This window comes from Saccoglossus kowalevskii, chromosome 3 (assembly GCF_978046115.1).
Source record: "Saccoglossus kowalevskii chromosome 3, keSacKowa6.1, whole genome shotgun sequence".
NCBI lineage: Eukaryota > Metazoa > Hemichordata > Enteropneusta > Harrimaniidae > Saccoglossus > Saccoglossus kowalevskii.
In genome coordinates this window covers 12,313,257-12,336,348 of record NC_140643.1, presented here as the reverse complement: position 1 = coordinate 12,336,348, position 23,092 = coordinate 12,313,257, and the positions used below count along the sequence as shown (strand labels likewise).

Genomic DNA, 23,092 nt, shown 5'->3' with positions numbered 1-23,092 from the left:
CATTGGTCAGTTTAACATAACATGAGCTCCACAAACGTAGGAGAATGAAATTTATAGTTTTTATATCACTTTTCATGATGTAGATATTCAACTTTTCATCAGTATTATGTAGTCCACCATCTTGTTTCTCCAGCAAAGGATTATGGGTGAAGCATGACATCACAGCAACTGTTGTGAAAAATAATACTGATGAAAAGATGAATATCTAGAGAATGAAAAAGAGAATAACAAACTGTGAATCGCATTCTCTCACATGTGTGGAGCTCTTTTATATAGGAGGATTGGGTTGATTGCTTTATTACCTTGATTGCAGCAGCCATGGCTTCTTCTTCCGGTGTCAGTTCTACCTTTTCCATTGCTTCAGCTGCTTGACCGTATCTACTGGCTTGCACCATTTTACCATCTTCACATAATAGAGTCTTTACATTCAACTGTGCATGCAAACATAGACACATATTTAGAATCAATGATTAGTTTTTACACAACCACAATTCGTATTTGCTGAGGTCATGTATGCAAATGAATGTAATTCAAAAACAACTTTTTGTAAGGAAAGTCATGGTTGTATTTCAAAGTGTTTTATATGATATATTTATATAATATACGAGTGGAATTTTAGCAAAAAACAACCTGCAAGAGTACCAGTGTGATTGAATCTGTTACTGGGGCATTCAACTAATCACACAGTTTAATAATTGATTTTAAAAATAAGACAACTTGATCTTTCAATTATTTTGGATAATTAATTCATTGGCTCCATGTGGAAAATAATATTTACATTGCTGTTTATGGGGAGTTCAATTGTAGTACATGTATGAGACTTTATAAATGTAGTGTAAAACTAGTTTTCAAAGCAACTTTCTAGAAAATAAATCTTGCTATAATATTGTGATATAAAAATAAAAAAAATATTCAAGTAAGTAAAAAAACATTTTAACCCTATATTTTAAGGCCCCCTTCCTATCTAAATGATCCATCCATTAGCTCAGAATAAATGGCAATGTAAATAAACACTCAAGACTCATTACTACAATGACTCACTATAAAACCAACTACAAGTAATGAATACCAATTTTCACAACAATTTCCATGTAAATATTTAATCAAATTATCGGGCAGACCTACCTTCTTTCCATCATTTCCGTATAATACAAGACCGTCTTTATGAATAATTCCAGGCTTACTCATTCCTGGAATTTCTAAAGCAGATCCCTCTGGATCAGATCCGTCAAATAATGAAGAACCATAAAATGTTAGTTGCTGAAAAAAAAATTACTAAAAGTTTGTATTTCTAAGTTGATGAACCAACATGAATATTTATTTAATTTTGGAAAAAAGTGATTTATCAAAGTTCAGTGATTTATAGAAAAGTCAACAATTTCCCCGACATTCAAAGAGATGGTTACCCGACATTCAAAGAGATGGTCACCCGACATTCAAAGAGATGGTCACCCGACATTCAGAGAGATGGTCACCCGACATTCAGAGAGATGGTCACCCGACATTCAAAGAGATGGTCACCCGACATTCAAAGAGATGGTTACCCGACATTCAAAGAGATGGTCACCCGACATTCAAAGAGATGGTCACCCGACATTCAAAGAGATGGTCACCCGACATTCAAAGAGATGGTCACCCGACATTCAAAGAGATGGTTACCCGACATTCAAAGAGATGGTCACCCGACGTTCAAAGAGATGGTCACCCGACGTTCAAAGAGATGGTCACCCGACGTTCAAAGAGATGGTCACCCGACGTTCAAAGAGATGGTCACCCGACGTTCAAAGAGATGGTCACCCGACGTTCAAAGAGATGGTCACCCGACGTTCAAAGAGATGGTCACCCGACATTCAAAGAGATGGTCACATGACATTCAAAGAGATGGTCACCTGACATTGAAAGTAATGTTCACCTGACATTCAAAGATGGTCACCTGACATTCAAAGAGATGGTCACCTGACATTCAAAGAGATGGTCACCTGACATTCAAAGAGATGGTCACCTGACATTCAAAGAGATGGTCACCTGACATTCAAAGAGATGGTCACCTGACATTCAAAGAGATGGTCACCTGACATTCAAAGAGATGGTCACCTGACATTCAAAGAGATGGTCATCTGACATTCAAAGTGATGGTCACCTGACATTCAAAGAGATGGTTACCCGACATTCAAAGAGATGGTCACCCGACATTCAAAGAGATGGTCACCCGACATTCAAAGAGATGGTCACCCGACATTCAAAGAGATGGTCACCCGACATTCAAAGAGATGGTCACCCGACATTCAAAGAGATGGTTACCCGACATTCAAAGAGATGGTTACCCGACATTCAAAGAGATGGTCACCCGACGTTCAAAGAGATGGTCACCCGACGTTCAAAGAGATGGTCACCCGACGTTCAAAGAGATGGTCACCCGACGTTCAAAGAGATGGTCACCCGACGTTCAAAGAGATGGTCATCCGACGTTCAAAGAGATGGTCACCCGACATTCAAAGAGATGGTCACATGACATTGAAAGTAATGTTCACCCGACATTCAAAGATGGTCACCTGACATTCAAAGAGATGGTCACCTGACATTCAAAGAGATGGTCACCTGACATTCAAAGAGATGGTCACCTGACATTCAAAGAGATGGTCACCTGACATTCAAAGAGATGGTCACCTGACATTCAAAGAGATGGTCACCTGACATTCAAAAGATGTCACCTGACATTCAAAGAGATGGTCATCTGACATTCAAAGAGATGGTCACCTGACATTCAAAGAGATGGTCACCTGACATTCAAAGAGATGGTCACCTGACATTCAAAGAGATGGTCACCTGACATTCAAAGAAACAGTCACCTGACTTTCAATAAGATGGTCGTCTGACATTCGGTTAAACTTGATTTACCGATAGTATCAGTCTTCTTGATATTTAAATATCCTTGAATATTTTAGATTAAACTACAAATGGCTTACCTGTCCATCAACAGTACTCCATGCACCAGGCTGTTTGTCATTGCCACGAATAAAGTTATGTAGTACTTCTGCTGGTTGATTCCAATTGATCTTAATAAAGGTAAATAAATAAATAATTTAGACAAAATATTCTGAATGGACAATAATATCAAGATTCTATAAAAGAATTGTCATTGGCTTTGGATGGATATTTTTAGATAACCTAAAATTCAGTCAGTCAGTTTTCTCTTTTTAGTTTTCTAAGCATCATAAAACCAATATGGAAGCATAAAGATCAAGTGATGTATCCATGACGACCATCATCCATTATAAGTTTCTTGTATTAAACACAGCTTACCTCTGCAACTGATTTCTTCTTCCATATTTTATCATATGTGGCACCTTCTTCAGACTGTGCTATTCTTGGGGCTTTTCCTTCATGTATCAAGTCCACTGCTTCCCCCTAATAGAGAATACACATGTCAAGTTATGTCTGCATCTTCTGCACCCACTAACTATTAAATGCATGTTGAGCCATGTGGTCAGTTTCACTGCCAATGTAACCTTCTACAAAAAAAAACAGTACTGCTCAGAATCTGCTAGTTTCTATAAAATATTTATTATAACACTTCAACGAAAAAGTTTTTGTCACCTTTAACAAAATATACGTTTCCACATTTATTCAAAAATGTCTATCAAGACCCGTAAGTTTTGTATAAAATTATGAAAAGAAATTATAGAAAAAAAATTAAATAATATGTGAAATGTCATGCTCACATTTTGGAGGGAAAATTTATGGCATTCTAAGAGTTAAAATTTACAAGTAAAATCTCATTTTGTATATCTGATTCAAAAATAATCAGAGAAAATTACAAAATATTGATGCAGTCAAATAGTCTGGCTTTAGGAGTAGTGCTCATCCTATTACGTTCAATGCACCAAATCCACATAGCATACATTGCATCACTGACAATCTTCTTGCAGATTTGATAATTTTTATCTCCAGAGATTTGAAGTAACCAATTTTAGATTCAGTGCATCAGTGAGAATTGTGGAGAACTATACATAATTTGATTGAAGTCATACTGAAAGAAATATCTATTAAAGATTCCTAGAAATTCTACCACAAATATTCTCCTTTACGATCAATTTTTTTCATGAAGTTGATTTTAACATATATACTGCAAACTGCTTTAATTTTGCGAGAGAATTTTTTTGTGAATTTATGAGTCAGTGAAAATTTCTCTGCAGACACTCCACAAAGAATGTCAGTGACTTTAGCGAAATATGATATTGTCATATGATATTGAAATTGTGAAAACAAAAAAAAACGGTTTACAGTATCATTGTATCCTTCTTACCATTGCTTTGATTCCTTCAGGATATAGAAATCTATTGTATATAGTATCCACTGTATCATTGGGTTCAATATCACACTCTTTTTGTAGTAAAATAGGACCAGTATCCAAACCATCATCTGCCCAGAATATCGTGAAGCCACCTTTTTTGTCACCACACATTAGAGTCCTAATAAACAAAATATATAATCAAATGATGAAACACAACAATGTGCCATAGTAATCCGTCATTTGTGTGTATATACAGCTAAAAATGAGGAAGGAGAACATGAGGGGCAAGGTTAGTATTAGAATTATGAGGGGGTTTCTAAGGAACTTTTACCGTGAAGTTTCTTTGAATAAAAAACCTGTGCATTTTCAAGAATTAATCTGTATTCTATCAAGAATGTGACCAATATGCAAATTAGATTATACTCGCTGGATATACTGACTAAGCAATAATGAAAGAAATCATTAAATATGATCTACTCACAAAACAGTGATTCTCCCTCCCCAAATGTGTATTAAATGTTCAAAATTTTGTTTCAAAATCTATCATTACATCTCAGAGAAATCACTGTGCACATTACCGACCCAGCAACAGGTTTTTATTTTGGATGTTGCTAATAGGAAACAATATATTTGCATAATCAGTGAATCAGTGTTTCTATTTGCAATGATGAGAATACATTCATGACGATATATATGTGCCTAAGGTAAATTTGTGATAGCTCTGCTGTACTTTCTTACCAATCTGAATGAAAATTACATCAATTACATGTAACCATAGTAAGATGGGCAAACATTTCATTTCAGATAAAACTTCACCAAAAAAATATGGAATATAGACAAATGTGATAGGAAATCAGTCTGGCTTAGGTCTTTTATAAAGTCAAATAACATGAATATTTATCATTAATAGGAAACAACAGACACTGTCATAAAATGAGTTATTCAAAGTGAGGGCACATGTACCCAAGCATAGCAACGAAATCTAAACAGTGCTTTTTCAAGAAAAAGTTAGTGAGATTTTCAATCCAAAATCACCAAAAATTTCAGACAATAATTCTCACAAAATGAATGCATGCATTTAGTCAACCCATGCCACCTACACAAAAAATATCAGAGAAATCTGAACAGCGATTTTCAAGAAGAAGCAATTTTTAGCTTTCCATCAGCTCATAACGGAATTAAAAACCAAAGAGAGTAGAAGAATTGTCAATGCATTTTATAATGATTAATGCACTGCTGTAGTCTAAACATTATGGGAGAAAAAAAATATTAAAATCATTTTCTGATTTACGTCATCATCCAATGACAAGTACCGGTATGTTTCTGTGTAAATATTTTCACAAGATGATAGACAAGAAGTTAATGGCGTATTTTGAAAACATTCAAGTATGGAAGTGAGTATGATAATAGTGAATAGGAATTCTGACAGAATACTAATTGGATACCCCATTAGGGAACCATTAAAATCATTTAAGTATGATACTTTGACAGTAAGTAGGCATTTACACTGTACTAGAATATTTACTGGAGTAACTAAACATAACCACATTAGTCATGGAAATAAGTAGGGCGGTCAATGCCATTCGCAAGAACGCAGAAATGCAATTGTAAATTTGAAAGAAAAAAGACAAGAAAAGAGGTGTGGGCAAAAGGTATGCAGTAATTTTTAAAATTTTAAAAAAAAAGCTGTTTAAACCTTCCTTTAAATGAATGCTGATCTGTTACTGCAAGACTAAAATGTATAGGGTTTCAATTACATTTGGTGTTAAATTAAGTAAATGTTGAATAAGAATCAGGCAATCATGCCAAATATAATAACAAATAACTCATATGTATTCCTAAGTGTTATATATTAATGAAATTACTACTCTATTATATTTAATAACCATATTATGTCCTTTAATCCCTCATCACAAGCAAATCTCAGAATTAAAATAACATGTAAATGTAAAAATACAAAACAGTCAATTTCACACTCAAAATATATTGGTGAATATATGTAGTTAAACAAAAATTAGTTGCTTGGTGAGATAAGTATTTTGTACAAATGTTGGAATTGGATTCTAATAAAATATATTACATGAGAACATATGGAACAGATGTAGAACAGTGGATGATGAAATCTGTCATGTAAATAACAACGCTATTATCCATTAACAGAATATGCATAGATATACACCACAGGGAATTCTGGGAACTATTAATGCTGCATTAAAAAAGAATTTCTATTTTTATAATGTGTTAGTCTAGAGTATTTTGTTAAGCCACAGGTCATTCCTAAGTATTTTAAAATTTACCGGTAAGTTGAATATTGGGAGAAATTGTTGTACTGTAAAATACTTTATTTTCACTTGGAATAAATTTTCGCTGATGGAATGATTCAGTGAAAATAAATTCCAGTGAATATACCTTTTTTCCTATATCATACATTCAATTTGTCAAAAATCAGTGAAAATAAATTCCAGACAAAACACCCAAAAAGTCTTTTCAGCAAAAATTAATTCCAGCTAAAATAAAGTATTCTACAGTATTTATCTTAAATTCTGTTTCTGTAACAACCTCTCCCCAACAATAAATTTAATCAGTAGATTTAAGACCAACATAGAAATAATTCAAGTGAAATTCAGCTTAATATGAGGCCTTTGGTACAAGCATCAGTAGCCATGGGTTATAATATTAATTAATGTACAGTATGCACACATAAAGCAATGGAACAGCTGTGATCAAAGATACAAACAAAGGACACAATTGACAATTACACAAATTTCATGCTCTTTTAATTTCATTTGGCACAATATTTTGTTTGTTTGTTTGTTTAAAATGCGTGAGTAGTTCAGAATGTAAATTTTAACGATCACTGCTACAGCCATACATTCCCACCACCCAAGATTGTTTCCATATTGGAACTCTGCAAATGCAAGCCAACTCTGGTATCGTAAAAAGACTTGATTTTATTTATAATGTAGACATTTGTAAAACACAGAACATGCAAGTATGTTGGTGATGCCCCTGGTTGTCATAACCTAATTTATTCTGCCAAAATTGTAGGTGCAATATTTTTTATGCATTTTTCTATCATTAATTTGTTCATTTTTCAATGAAATGGTCATAATTACCAAATTTTGGGAAGATATAAAAAAGATTATTCATTTTTTTGTTTGTGATAAGTAAGGAAAGTTAAATTTGGTGTTCAAAGGTTTAACCAATACATGACTTTATAGCATAAACTGAGCCACACTGATCCTAATCACATGCGAGTGGAGCAGGTGTGTATACAAGGATGATTAGATCTAACACTAAATGTACACTGATTACTTCTAGTGACTATAATTATTATACACCCAAATTCTCTCATACAGTAAATTGAATATTAGATTTTGTTTGACATTTTGACACAATCATGGAAGATTCGGTTTGACCCTTGACCTCACCACATGACTGATGTGTTAGGAAATCAAGATTAAATTTTGATATCATTTTGGAGAACAATACATTTATCATTATTTACAAAAAGCTTAATCTATACCATCACAGACACTCACAAGACACATAGTATTTGATAGAACCTGACTCATATCACTATACAACTTTGGTGACATTATAGTTCCAAGAAGAAGATAATCCATACTGTAAAGTATTTTACTTTTGCTTTTTTTCCTATATTTTACATTCAACTCATGAAAAAATAAGCAAAAATAAACTTAATATAATTTGAATTACACTGTAGTAACATAGACATTACAGGCAGAGAGGGGAGAGGGGATATCGGTAAATAAGCAGGGGTTAGGTATAGATACATGGTTGCTATGCATAAACACAACAACGTATATTAAAGTTAGAAGATTGGATTCAATCAAATGCGCATTATACTCATCAGCGTTATCCAGCCAAAGCATTGGGTATCTACTAATTTGCATAACAATATTGTATGTTAATAACCTACATTGTATTGTTAAGTTAAATTCACAGTTTGAACCACTACTCTATGATGCACCTGTGGGGAAACCCTGCTCATTGTACCTAAACATTCAATCAAATTAAATCTAGGAGTCAACCAATTTATATATTGGGGAGGGGGGGTGTAGGTAACATGTAATGATGATACATGCACCATATTTTTTCTGTTAAAGGTGCTTTCAGTTATAATGTATTTATAAAGTTCAATGTGAGTAAATAATCTCAATGTAAGTTTGGATGTATTCCCTGTCAAACAGCCTGAAATTCAACTGAGTCACCTTGCACTGACACAAGTAGGAAGAGAGTTAATATAAAATACTTTTAGCTGGAATTAATTTTCACTAAAAAGACATTTTGGCCGTTTTGTATAAAGTTTATTTGCACTGATTTTTAGTGAGTTGAATGTAAAATATAGGAAAAAGGGCAATTTTACAGGATTTTATTTCACCGATTGATTAGTGAAAATAGCAAAAATTAAGTAGTTTACAGCAGCAGGGGTGAAAAATATATGCATCTGTGACATTTGAATGCTTCTTGAAATATGCTCGCACATTTCTGAGATAGTGCTGCACCCAGTACAACAAATCAATAGACCAAACACATCAATTAAAGTCTGCGCTCAGTAATAAGCGACAAAAAACAGACATATTTACGAATAGTATTTTGTACATTCGTGATCCACTTACCAATTGATTGCTGAGGCGCCACGATGTCTTGGCAAAATTGACGGATGGTATATAATGGAGCCATGTTTTGGATGATCAATAACACTCATTGGAATAAACTGACTGCAGAATGGAAGCACATTTAACTCTGCTCCGCATGCCTTGAATTCTTCAACAACTTCAGGGATTTCTTTTCCTTTAACTCTCCAGCGTGGATATTTGTATACTTTGACACCATCGTTATGAGCAGCAACAGCTAAAAAATAAATATAATAATTTGTTTATTAGTATTTATTTGATGGTAAATATAATTTCAATCTAGCTAATGTCTAATTGACGCCTCTAAGGTCACTGTAAAATACTTTATTTCAGCTGGAATTAATTTTTTGCTGAAAAGTATTTTTGGGTGAAGCAACCAATCAAACTCATTTCACTGAAGTCTTTCAATGGAGTCCTTAACTCAATATATATTAAATATTACTTATTTTGATCATAGATACACTACTGTTATTTACATAAGTACAGATGTTACTAATAGTTCAAATACAGTAGTCATAATAACTACGGTAATCACTATTTCTGTAATTTCATGCTTTCCATTCCATCCACAGCTCAAAGTCATTTCTAACTTAACAGTCCATTTACCACTAGTTTTACAATAACCATTAGTGGAATCTCAACTATTGTAAAATATTATTAAAATATTTATTTTTGTTTGAAATTAATTTTTGCTATCTTCGCTGCAGGAATGATTCAGTGAAAATAAAATCCAGTGAATATACCTTTTTTTCCTATATTTTACATACATTCAACTCATAATGAAACAAGTGAAAATAAATTCTATAAAAAAACACCCGAAAAGTCTTTTCAGCGAAAATTAATTCAAGCTAAAAAATAAATTATTTTACATTATGTCAAGTCTCTCTGAACTAATCACTATGAATAAATTACACCTACAAATTCTAACAAGAACAATTGCAAGCATGAAGGTCAGTCCATCCAGCAATAACCAAGTATGTAGAGAAGAGAGAATACAGTGATGTTGCAACAATAGATTATTCACGGCTCATTTAATATACCCAACAGACCCATTAATACAATATGATGCCATAAAAATGTCATATGGAAATGAACGTTTCTTTATGTGATTCAATATATTATTAATTTAAATTAAGCATTACATGACAGTCACACTCTAATATAGAGATCCATTACTGGCACACACTGGACAGAAGGAAAGCATTGAAATACCGGTATATATTCTAAAAATTAAATAAACTTTAAGACACTTACGCATTATTATTTAATACAATTTCCACTATAAATGTGGTTTTGCAAATATTTTCCATTGGTCTGTAGTTTAGGATAAAAGTTTTAGCACTGAGAAGGTTACATAATAATAGGTGAACACAAACAGAAGGCAACAGTTTCATATATACGGCAATAGCATGTCGTTGTTTACAAACAAGCGTCTACCCATGAACCTTTACATTTTCAGCATGCATTAATATTGTCGCTTGGGACTCAATTCCTGCCTGTGCACATATGCCAACCCCTTCACCTGCAACTATAAAGCTCATTTCCACTGATATATTTCCCTAAAAAACTATTGGCTGGTTTTGATTTCTGAGAAAAAAATCATTGATGTCTAATGAATTTGTATGTGCCCTCTATCTTGGTGCAATAAAAGTATGTTGTTTTATTGTCTAACTTTGTGTATACCCGGTATTTCCTTTTTTTCCATCAGAACAAGAAGACCTGCTACATTGTATACATGAATAAATTATAGGGTTCAGACCAATTTTCTCAAAATCTGTCAACTTATAATTTATAAAAGAATTTAATTAGATAACTGTCAAATTCAAGTCTGCACAGTAATAAGTGTCCCACAATGCCACGCTATGAACCCAGGGGTTGACACCCACCCCTTCAATGTATGCTTGACAGGACTAAACCTGTTTACAACACGGACCTATCCCACAATGCCACGTGGCAAACCCAAGAATTTCTAATTTGAATAACATGTGATGATCGTACTATGAACTGTGTCTGACCTCTGACCTTTGATTATAACATTAAATGCCAGGTAAATAACAAAACATTATTGACTTATTCAGCTCACTGTGTTCATGAAAAACTAATCATTCACAAACACTAAAAAAAGTAAATCCCAAAAAAATATTATTTTTTTTCATGACAACAGATGAATAAGCTAAGGAATGGCAATAGTTTATATTCTGCATTGTTGCCAAGTAACAGTTTACTTGTATTCCTCTGTGATATCGACAACTAATCTATCTTAGTTCTAAACCTCTGCCATTATATTATATTTAAAAGCATCAACATTTTACAAGAATTATGAGTGTTAAGCACAATGTATGCAAAGTCTAACGATACTATGTTGAAATTAATCCTAAAATAAATGTATGCATTGCACACATTCTCTTGTTTGTTTTTGGTATTTTTTTCAATAAAATAATATATTATGCGAGTGTATGAATTGAAAAAGCTGCGTTACAGCGAAAGCAGTCTTTCAAAAACAAACAAATGAGTGTATGCAATCTGGCAGGTACCATAGGCAGTAGTTTACGACACAAACACTTTGACTTTGAGTTAAAAATAATTTATTGGCATAAGGGACACTCACTGTGTCCCACCTAAGCTGCACTACACAAGAAAAAGTGAACATAACAATAGCCGTTACAAGTGTGTATACTGCCTGCTCCATCCACCAGCACATATATTAATATGGATTAATATGAATTAAAATAGGTTCAACTGCTTTTCAATAAGTACTATTTGTATATAAATATTCATACCAATGAAAAAATGTTCCTTAGGACCACCTCACCCATAATTCCTATCCTAACCCTGCACCTCCAGTACCCCTCCTTCATCTTAAATGTCTCTTTTTGTCACTTATTAATAATTATTTGGAGGGGCATATTGAATTACATTGGGGAGGGGGGGGGGGGGCTGGAGTGTTAGGGTTAGAGTTCAGGTTGGGCTGAGGGGAACCTTAGGGAACTTTTTCCAAAAAAACAATAAATTGATATCACCCACCGCTTTGAACAGTTCAAGTAGATGGACGAGGTATATTTGTAAAGACAGGGCTTCTTAAAGAAACAAGGCATGAATGGAGCTGAAGCGTGAATGTCATACAAAGGTCAAATATGTCTGGTTGAAATGAGGTCATACTTTGCACAGTGAAATACAAATAAGACTCACCTAATGGATCAGGTTTTCCACCAACATCAGGAACTGTGAACACTCCAACCACTTCATGGCCATTCTTCCGTAAAAGACTATATACTTCCTGACCAAACTGACTTTGACCTATCACAGCTATTTTCATTTTTGACCAAAGTGTCTGCGTATTGAGAAAACAAGCACAGAATGAATTACAGCAAAACTACGACTTTATGAGCAAACAGCTGTATCAAATTAGAATTAGCAAATACGTGAATGCTGACACTACTCAGTAAATACAGTGACTGACCCCGGCAGCAGTTCGCTTGACTTTTAAAAATTCTAAATATGGTGGTTGAGTTGGAGGTGTGACCATTAACATAATTTATACAATGAATATTCATAACTTGGTAGATCAGCTGTTGAACGTATGTAAACAGAATAAACGTGGTTTAACTGAAAACAATTATGATTTTTAAGTTAGTTTCACATAACGGAATGAAATATTAGTTTCAAAAAATTGATTTTGAATACATGTAAATTGTGTAAATGGTTATACACATTGCAGACATATTGAATACTTCCAATAATCTGATTGCATTGATAGCATTCATTTGCTGAGTCACTGTTACAATTTGTTAAGAAATTGAAAATGTGTTTTTTATTCAAATTTGAAATGATAATTACATAAAGTTATTCATTAATATTGGTATCCTAAAAACAGCATTTGGGATTATTGCTATCACTTTTGGAATGAGCCAGAGACAGAGAAAACATTGTATTTTATTATTATTTAAACATAAACGACTGAATTTGTGACCCCCTGAATAAATATCCAACCACATTATTCTCGGGGGTGGAACTATGTCACAGAATGTTCTAAACCATGTCCATCCAAGAAAATACAATGTTAACACTTGGAACAGAGATTAATTTATTATTCGTTAAAATTAACCTTTTCATCACCAGTTCCCTTTTTTCATCACAAATTCACAAAAAATAGTTTATTTAGGGGGGTAGTCTGCACTTTCCTTTGAAAGATTGGGACAAAAATAGCAAAATTTATTTTGAGTAAAAACTGAAAACTGACCCAAATTGTGTCTGTTGGCTCCAAAATTAGGGTTCATTTCCAAAAATATTGAAGAATATAAGAAAAAAGTGTTGACAAATTTGGGAGAGAATAAAGTCTGGTGGTGATAAGGTTAAAGAACCTGATAAACCATTTATTTAAATATTTACATTTAGATATGTTATAATAATAATATCTTTATTACACTATCTGTACTATAACATCAGAGGATATAGTATGGTAATTTTAATAAACACATCAGCATTACAAAAGATAACAGAAAAATGCAGTGCAAGGCCATCTAATCCCAGGTAAATTTATTCATGACTTTAGGCAAGAACAGCTACTAGCAAGCTTATGTACATATTTGTGATGTTTATTGTGATTACATACTAGTCAATTGCAAGATATTTTAAAAACAAATAGAATAAACTAATAATATTAACTTTATTGCAAAATACAATGTTTCTATCAGTTAATAGCAATAAAGATTAGTTGTGATAACTACTACTATACAGGAAAGAAAGTTGTTAACGGGATAAAGCAAATGTTACATATTAAATGACATTTTCATTTCCAGATTGAAACGAATTATGAATATAGTTAAAGTGCGGTAGTCGTCGAGATATATGGGTCTCATATAAACAAAATGGCGACATTGACTGTTGCGCAGATCAACGAGTGCAAACTGACATGTTTCCAAGCTTTAATTGGGTAATATTCATGTGTTTAGAAGGTATCGAAGGAATCACTGTCGATAATCAGTGCAAGTCGCGCCCAGATCAAACCTCATACTTGTGATTATCATTTGAAGAGCGCATTGGATTGTGGCAAAATCGATGTTTATCAACACAAATGTCGAACATGCTCAGCGCGACGACTACCGCCCTTCAACTATCTACTTATGATTAGGTCCTATTTATATTTTTAAATAGTCGGATATTGGCTTGAGAAAGCAAAACAGATTTATTTAAAATTATGTATGTATGTATACATGTATATGTTTCATTACACAATACCAGATACACTTAATAAAACCAGGTACTATCTGTGTGCTACACAATTACTCAAACTCTATACTCCTGTGATAACATGGCACCAGCCACTTCAGGCTATACTGGATATTTCACATTACATGCCAGAAAACAAAATGAAACAACAGCACAATATTTTATGTTAATTTATTTGATATGTAAACATACATAGCATAGACAATTTATTTTGTAAGGACCACTACATCATATTTGACTGGCTCAGTAAGCAGTACCGGGGCTAAGCTTAGTCTGCAACAATGCTCATTTACAAAAATTACAATTGAGGGCAGTATACATTACTTACACGTAGAAGATCAAAAACCAGTATCGTAAAGATTAGACTAAATTAATGTAGGAAGTTATAATGTATTAATTTTGTGAGCAAAGTGAGAAAAAATAGATGCAATCAAAAATTGGTATATGAGTAATGCTTTTTATAATTTCACGCGCACAACTCTGGTAAAAATTTATTTTTAAACTGCCATTCTTCTTTTTTATTTTTTTTTAAATCAAACTCCTAAAAAAAAGTCGAGACATTTCAACTGATTGGCATTATGACCAAAAACATAATTATCATTTTTTTTAAACTTAATACCAATATCCATAGATACCTGAAATTAAATACAATATTTTTAAAGCAAGAATTGTCTGACAAGATATTTATCACAATGGTAAACAAGGAATAAATATTGAAATCAAACAATTAGCCAATAAATTTATGCTATCATATTCAACACTCACTTATTATTGATAGTGAGAAGTTTGTCCGTTTAAACAATTACCAAACCGACCAATCAGATTTCTCAAATAAAGTACTCAATTGATCCTCTACAAATTCACTTCATTACAATTCTCAGAAAACTCAATTTAGACGCAAATTGATTTTAGATACTAACGAGTAAATGTGTATCCGGAACAACACGACACAGGAAATGCAATATACCAATTTCCACTGATTTTATTCTTGTTTTAATCTTATGCAGCTATGCATGATCGCTTTGTCTTAAATTGAATGGAATATTTTTACAACAGTCTCTAATGCAATTTTGATGTTCACTGTGAAATCATGTCAAAGTTACCATGCAAATATTAAATAGAATTCAAAAGGTTAATATCAACAACTGAATCTGGTTTTTCAATATATCTGAAGAAATGAAGTGTTTTTTTTTAATTTAATCTTTAAATATTACAAGTACATTGTATTCTGGCTAAAAATAACCACCATACATGGCCTCTATTTTCTCATTAAATTTACACACAAATAGAATAACTGCTTTCTGATCAATCCAAGTATTCAGCAGCTGAAGGTCAAGGGTCAACCCAATATTTTCAAACTCATTTTAATCTTCATAACATGTCTTGTTTAAAACAAATATTTCGCTTTTTAATTCAATTTATCACCATTTATATTATACATGTACATATATAAATATAAAATGTAACATCTTTTTTTAAGATCGAGAGGCAATAGAAAGAAAGACGCAATAGCTACATAACACAATCAATATTGGCAAACTAAATAAACTTTAATTGAGATTTGAAATGAATATTTACTCTACACACTGTTCAAATTGTAATAACGTTTAGGTTTGTGTATGTTGATGGAGAATTCCATTAATTCTACAACCTACAGTGTTTCACTTACTATTTCAACAATCTAGAATGCAATAAATACAATTTTGGGTTTATATGCTTATACTAATGCAATTCTATTTTTAGTGTTTTTCTCACATCAGTATATTGCATTTTATTCATAATACTGATCAGGAGACAAATGAAACAAAGATTATTATGATTATTATAAAAGCAAGCTATTCAATCATACAAGTTCAAGTCTGTTAGCCCTGGATCCAAGGCGTTGTCAGAATAGGCGTCATATTAGTTGGGTGACTGCTAATTTAATTTGAGAAATTTTCAGTGTCACTGATCACTAATAAATTACTTTTAAACCAGAAGGGAAGTAGTATTTTCATTGAATTATAATTTTGCTGATTTATCTCGGAAAGTGAAAGTGTAGATACATTGTACTGCGTCTATGTCATCCACTATACAGTTTATTCTTACCTACAGTACTGCATAATAAGTAATCAAGGTGTTAACATCAGCTGTAGATAAAATGTTACAAATACTGTAAAACACGCCTTTTTCGCGAGCATGTCTTTTTAGCGAATTTATCGAGAGAACTGATTTGCTAATTCAAGATGCCGCTAATGACTTTATTACAAATTCAAAATGGCCAAGGCTTGGGGATTTGTATACAGTAATCCGGAACATAAAAATCTGGGGCGCTTCCTAATAACAGTTTTTCTTTGTTTTATATATATGAAGGTGATAACTGCGCATTTGTTTTGGCACGCGACAGACAAGTATTGTGAAAACAGGAAATCAACAATGACAAGAGAGATTTGCTAAATCAACATTTCGCTATGACATCATTTTACCACAATTTGCTAAAATTGCATGTCGCTTTTTCAACATGTTTTACAGTAATTTCAATGTTATATCAAAATTTTTTCAAGTGAACTGCATTTTTTTTTATAAATATAATCGTGATGATAAAATTTCACTGTGCATTCCAAGTCGTGTTCGATATGGAACTCATAGCGACATACAATATCATTTGTATAAAATAAACTGTAATTTTACCAAATTTGATCACGTGCTGTGCGACCATTAGCCTTTGGATGCATCAAAATATTTTCAAATTTGTCCATGTTCTTACATAATTTCAAGATTATTTTTGGATCAAATGAACATAGTTCTTTTGATCATGTTTTTTGAAAAAAAAATGCCCTTTTTTCTTTTTAATTATTTTTCTTTACAAATTCTAATCTGTTTGTTGATAAAGTCACAGTTTTGCAATGTTTTTAACTTCCCCAATATGGTGTCAGAACTAAGTGGTCTTAACTCTGTCAGTGTATAATGATTAACTATATGAGCTTTACTGGTAACATTGTCATTAGCTCTCTAAGCCCTACATCAACTATTGGCTATTATTAATGATATACTCATTAAATAGATAACCACAACTGATATAAAGTGACAGATAGTTACTATGCAGTAATCTCTAAACTGTGACTTCATATCATCACTGACTTTTGACGCAAACAACTTTACCATGATTTTTAAGTTGAATGAACTCTGGTGCAGTGGACTATATCTTTATGTATAAATATAGCCCTGGGTCTAGGTTTGGTCGCTGGGTGCCTACTCAAACGCTGCACAGCAAATTGATGCACAAAACATGAATAAGTAACTCTCAGAAACCGGATTTATCTGTAAAAATCTTAATTGCATTTCGAATTTGATGCAATTTGGTTAAATTTCGGAGTACGGGCAATCAAAGTTAGTTTATTGCTGCAGTACAGATGCGCATTCCATGTATTGTGTCTTATACATCCACCTCATTTTGTTATATCAGGATCCATGGCAGTGTTTGGGTAAATTCAGCGACTGAATGTAAATAACGCCCACTCTGACAATACCTTGCATTCAGGGCTAATATAAATATAGCTGAATAGAATAAAATACTAATAAAACCCCATTTGATTTTTTTGAACATGCGAATCAACTTTAACGTATTGTGTACTTAATTGCGTGGTTCACCCCTAAAACACTTCAATATGACCACCACCATAGTCACTAGCTATAAATGTGACACAATGCGACTTGGATGATATCAGTTGGCCATATTTAATCAATTAAACTAGATAAATCAAAGAAGGTTTGAGAAAATAAGTGCAAGGACACATTCATAAGAGTTTTTGGACTTTGTCCAAACTAGAACTATAAATAATTTGAAATCATCACTGCAACAACTATTTATTTTAGTGAAATAATTATGCTCCATGCATTTATAATTTTATCATAATATCACATTATTCACAAATTCAGAAGAACAGAATATTTTTGTTTGTTTTGTGAATAGATACTAAATAAGCTTACCTTTTTTACTTGATACAATAATTAGTCAGCAAAAAAACTGCTGATCAAATTTAAATACAATTTAGCCTCTAATCTTGTCTAGGAGATGCTACACATGCGAGATGACAGCTGCAAACAATGCTGGGACCATTGTCAATCATCTTAATGGACAGTTTGTTTCAAGGTCACTGAATCAGGTGATATGTCTTGCCCAGAACACACCCACTTCATACCCTATTCCACTAGCCAATCACTACGCGTGTTTGTATTGACAGGAAATGTACACAAGGAAATAAGTGACCTAGTTCAGAGTATTGTGATTACGTGCAGTGTAAACGGTAGTCCTAAATGGCCATAGATTTAAGTTCATCAGGTCAAATTGTTTACAACAGTATTTTTTTTTTCAGTAGCTAAAAATACCAGTTCATGCCAATTTAAGGACACCAGAGATTAAAACAAAAATCCAGGGTGTAATACTTTTGCAGTAAAAATGGACAGGACAGTGTCAAGTCCTCACTTGCAATAACAATTGTTGCATCTTTACATTTAGCAATAAAAGAAGAACCATACGGGAAAATGTTTTAAAAATGATATTGATGAAAAGTGTAAAGCTTGTCCCAATTTCCATTTACTTTCATTTTTTAATTTTGATTTTTAATATTCAGTTGACTGTCTTTCGTCTCATAAACAAATTGGTTGCCTAACACTATTATGAGCACTTAAAACATCATATAGGTACAATGCATTATGGGTGATTTTGCAAACTGTTCCTCCTCAAATTAACACATAAAATAATACATTAACACATCGTTTGTTAATGCTGGTTTTTCTCATTTATTTTGGCTATCCATGGCAGGCTTTATCGAGTGATGTTTCAACAGTAAATGCCAGTTTAAATTGACTTCAAAATCATAATTTAAATAAATTCTATTGCTGTTTCCATAGCAACCATAAAAACCCTATAGATGGTAATTTTGAAAAAGCTCTGTTCTGAGATTGAAGAGAGTGGCTTAGTTGTGCTAGAACTCAGTGATTTGGAACAAATTTGAATTTAATAACAATACTTACAAGGCAGTTTTATCTCATTCATATATAATGAAATTTATTTTATGTTCAAAGTATGAATGCTTGCTGACCAAGAAATGTCATTATAGAAAATAATGAGATTAATTTCAGAAATTTCTGCAGTATCTGCTTCAATGAAAATTCTAATATTTTAACATTTTACCAGAAACTGAGATAAAAGATTAATGATAACTGAACACTGCAAGGAATTTTTATTACATAATAATAACATCATCTTACATGATATGACAGACATTAACAAGAGACCCATATCCCTAGTGAATGAAATATTTTTTCAATAGTAACATTTTGCATGTTATTTATTTAAAATTATTTGTTGATTTTGAATACTGTGGAATACTTTATTTTCGCTGGAATTAATTTTCGCTGAAAAGGCTTTTTGGGCGTTTTGCTTGGAATTTATTTTCACTGATTTTTCATGAGTTTAATGTGAAATATAGGGAAAAAAGTATATTCACTGGATTTTATTTTCACGGAATCATCCCTTCAGCGAAAATAGCGAAAATAAATTCCAAGCGAAAATAAAGTATTCTACAGTATGCATATTTTCCCATTAACAGTTTTGGAAGGTCATGACCAAAATGTGGTGAGTTTATATTCATGACCACCGTTCAAAAAATTAGTCCAAATTACATTAAAATCGATAAACACAGTTTCATGAAGTAAGTTCCAATAAGAAATGTCTTTTGATATTAGGTAGGACACCAACATGTCCCAGGGTCCATCACTATGAGAACTGGACATTGTAAATAATTTGCCACTTACAACAGTATTAGGTTCTTCTACACAATTACATAGGGTACTAGAGATGCTAGAAAATGTTTCTGTGTGAAGTGAATTCAATATTCTCTGACCTGAATAACTAACATACAACCTTGAAATGAGTTAGTATGCAAATCACCTAATTAATATGCATAGGTTTGTACCAAAATCAGGTCTTGAGTTAATATCACAAAATATTTTTTATACTAAATCATATTCTGATGCACACAGTGGTTATTGAGATATTTCTGGAAAACAACTGCACATGAAGCGAAAAATGTTGTACAATGTAAAAGGAACTTAAGCATCTAAGCATCATGTACAAATTTGGATATAAATATATTGATGTATATTCATGTAAATTTGAACCTTGGGAAATAAATGGTTGACATGTATCACATTTTCTCTATTAGATTATCATTTCTAATAGAAGCACACAGAAAAACAAAAATGCATTTATTGTATGCTGGGTCATTAATGATATTTATTTTGACCAAAGACACATCCATATCATTTCTGTAAGCATAGGGACTACTAATAGAGCAAATACAGTATATGGTATATTATACTGATTTACCGTGAATTACTTTTAGAAGGATCTTATTTTCAAAGAAAAGGACAAATTGGGATGACCATTGGGTAATTTATTTTCAGTGATTTGGCTTGAATTACATGGAAACCAGTGAGAGTAAAAGCAGTTCACTGTATACGATTTAGTGAAAGTTGGTTCCAAGAAAAAATAGTATGCTTGAAGTTTTAGATGCAACATTGTTAAACCAACAATCTCAACTCATTGGGCTATACCTGCATACACTTTTAAAATATAAACCTACAATATAAGTTTATGAGGGCAAAAAGCAGTTAAATTTTAAACAATTGTGCATAATACAGGAGGGGAAGGTCGAGATGAAACTTGGAAAAGCACCAACATTTTTCAGTAGTCATGGAAAATCACAAGATTGGTGAGCCATGTCTTGAAAAGCATTATTGTAGTTTTTTTGTGTAATAATAAGAAAGCTGAATATACCTGGCCTTAACATGGAATTAAAAAAAAAAATTTTACCTTTATTGATCATTCTTATCTATTTTTGCTATTTCAATTTTAATCTGTAAAAAAATCTAATGATTGCAAAATTCTACTTCAAATAATTATTTACATTTTTCATGTTAACTTAATTTAATAAAAATTCAACTTTCTTGGTAAAGAGTAAACAATTCATGATTTTTCCAAAGATATTTAAGGTCTGGTCACAAAAAAGAATGATGTTCTAATTATAATATCATATGCACATACAAAAATATAAGTCAGGAGAGACAACAGTGACATTCATTGTCCACAACTGTCACCTGGCACAAAAACATTGGAAAACAAAAATTATAATATTATGTAAGGATTTTATAATAATGCAATGGAAAGTAATTTCTAACTTGGTGTTACATAGTTTAATAAACATGAAAACAATGGTAGTATGTAAAGTATGTACAAACATTACATGTGTTATTAATCACAACTCACACAGCGACGCCCACCTTAGAATCCTTATGGTTCACCTGGCCTGTGTGCGCATTGTGCATTGTAAACAACTTTAAATACTTTATAAAAGGTGTGAATTTGATATGTGTAATACAGTCCTACTTACAAACCTACAGTCTCTTAGGATGCAATTAACAGTAAATGGATATGTGAATTGAATGAGAAAGATTTTTTTCTTTACAGGTATATCCTGACAATATTCAGTCATTCTGCAAATGTTATGCTAGAAATCTAACTAATTCCAACAATGCATTATCAGTACATCATCAATTCTATCAAAGCAATTTTGTCTGCCAGACTCAAGGGAGTACATGAACAAAATGACAAAACAGTTAGGCTATATAAATGCACTGCAAACACTGCTGTGGTAATAACCACATCTAGTATTCTATAAACTGGCAGTAATTCAATGAAGTCACCAAGTGTTTTTATTTCTTTTTAATCACTGAATATTAATGATAATGTCTAATTTTGCTTCACTGTTAGATATAGCTAATTACTGAATATGATCATGCACAATGGATAAAATTGTGAAGTATTTACTAAAAAAATATTAAATGCTCACTAAAATATTTTTGAAGTGAATGTTAAATCATACCCTATGTCAGTGATCAGACACTGATATGATTTTATCAAAATACAGTAGCCAGACATACCTTAAATCACAATATTTCATGTAAATATTAGATCCAATATTTATATTATATAATTGTATTATAACAATAGAAAAGTGTTTCTTCAGGTGGAGCAATGTAATACTGAAATTGAGTTTAACCATGGACGAACCAAGTGTTAGTACCGCCCATAGTTTAACCCACCGTCCCTCAACACCGTCGGGACGGTGTTTAACCACAGTTCCTTCATACTGTGGTTTAAGATACTAGTACTGTTGTTTACCGCCTGACACGCAATGTTCGCCGCACCAGTACACGTGAAAGCTGTGTTGTTTGCGTTGAGAACTCCAGTCTAGTCAATTGTGAACCCAAAATAACCGGTCTTGACCGATTCGTATTATGCATCATCAGCAAAAGAAGTTTTCACATTCACACATGTATGGTGTAGTTTGGTGTGACCTGTGACTGCGGTCCTCTGTGTTGAGGGACTGTGGTATTATTAACCTGGCAATCATTCAAAAATTGAGAAACCCTACACGGACGTCTCCTTCAAAATCGGGTAAACTGCGCAACACCTGGTTCTGACTCAACTTAAATCGACCAAAAACACGAGGCAAAACAGCAAAAGAAATGCGCCTTTCAAGTTCAACATGTGGAAACTCACGGCCACGATGCCGATATGATCACGTTTTACTGTAACTTTCGCTTCCAGATGTTTCAATAATCCAATAATATAGCCACTGAAATAACTGTACACTCACCCTCGACGTTGACAGTCTTCTGACAAAGGTACTCGCACCTAGCATCGCCATTAATAACAATTCAGATGATCGTAGAAATACAGCTTTCCGTGCGGCTACAAGTCAAAATGCTGTTAACCACTCCAGCTGTTCTACTGATCAGCGCAGAGTCTGTCAACCTCACTACAGCACTGTTTATAAATGACGCTGTTCCACTTTTGCCT

General features: G+C 32.7%; 1 protein-coding gene across 2 annotated transcripts in view; it reads right to left on the bottom strand.

The window, feature by feature from the left end:
* LOC100377034 (cytosolic 10-formyltetrahydrofolate dehydrogenase-like) overlaps window positions 1-23,062 on the bottom strand; it is a 39,689-nt gene extending 16,627 nt beyond the window's left edge. The window contains exons 1-8 of one of the 2 annotated variants that reach the window (XM_002736655.4): window positions 22,890-23,062; window positions 12,145-12,286; window positions 8,938-9,172; window positions 4,307-4,472; window positions 3,304-3,408; window positions 2,967-3,056; window positions 1,126-1,260; window positions 303-431 (exon numbers count right to left, since the gene is read on the bottom strand). In XM_002736655.4, coding sequence (XP_002736701.1) covers window positions 303-431; window positions 1,126-1,260; window positions 2,967-3,056; window positions 3,304-3,408; window positions 4,307-4,472; window positions 8,938-9,172; window positions 12,145-12,286; window positions 22,890-22,940 — 1,053 coding nt within the window. In that variant the 5' untranslated portion in view covers window positions 22,941-23,062. Of the gene's footprint in view, window positions 1-302; window positions 432-1,125; window positions 1,261-2,966; window positions 3,057-3,303; window positions 3,409-4,306; window positions 4,473-8,937; window positions 9,173-12,144; window positions 12,287-12,415; window positions 12,436-22,889 lie in introns of those variants that run through there. The other variant, XM_085496770.1, reaches the window with a different exon arrangement.
* Between the last annotated feature and the right edge of the window lie 30 nt (window positions 23,063-23,092).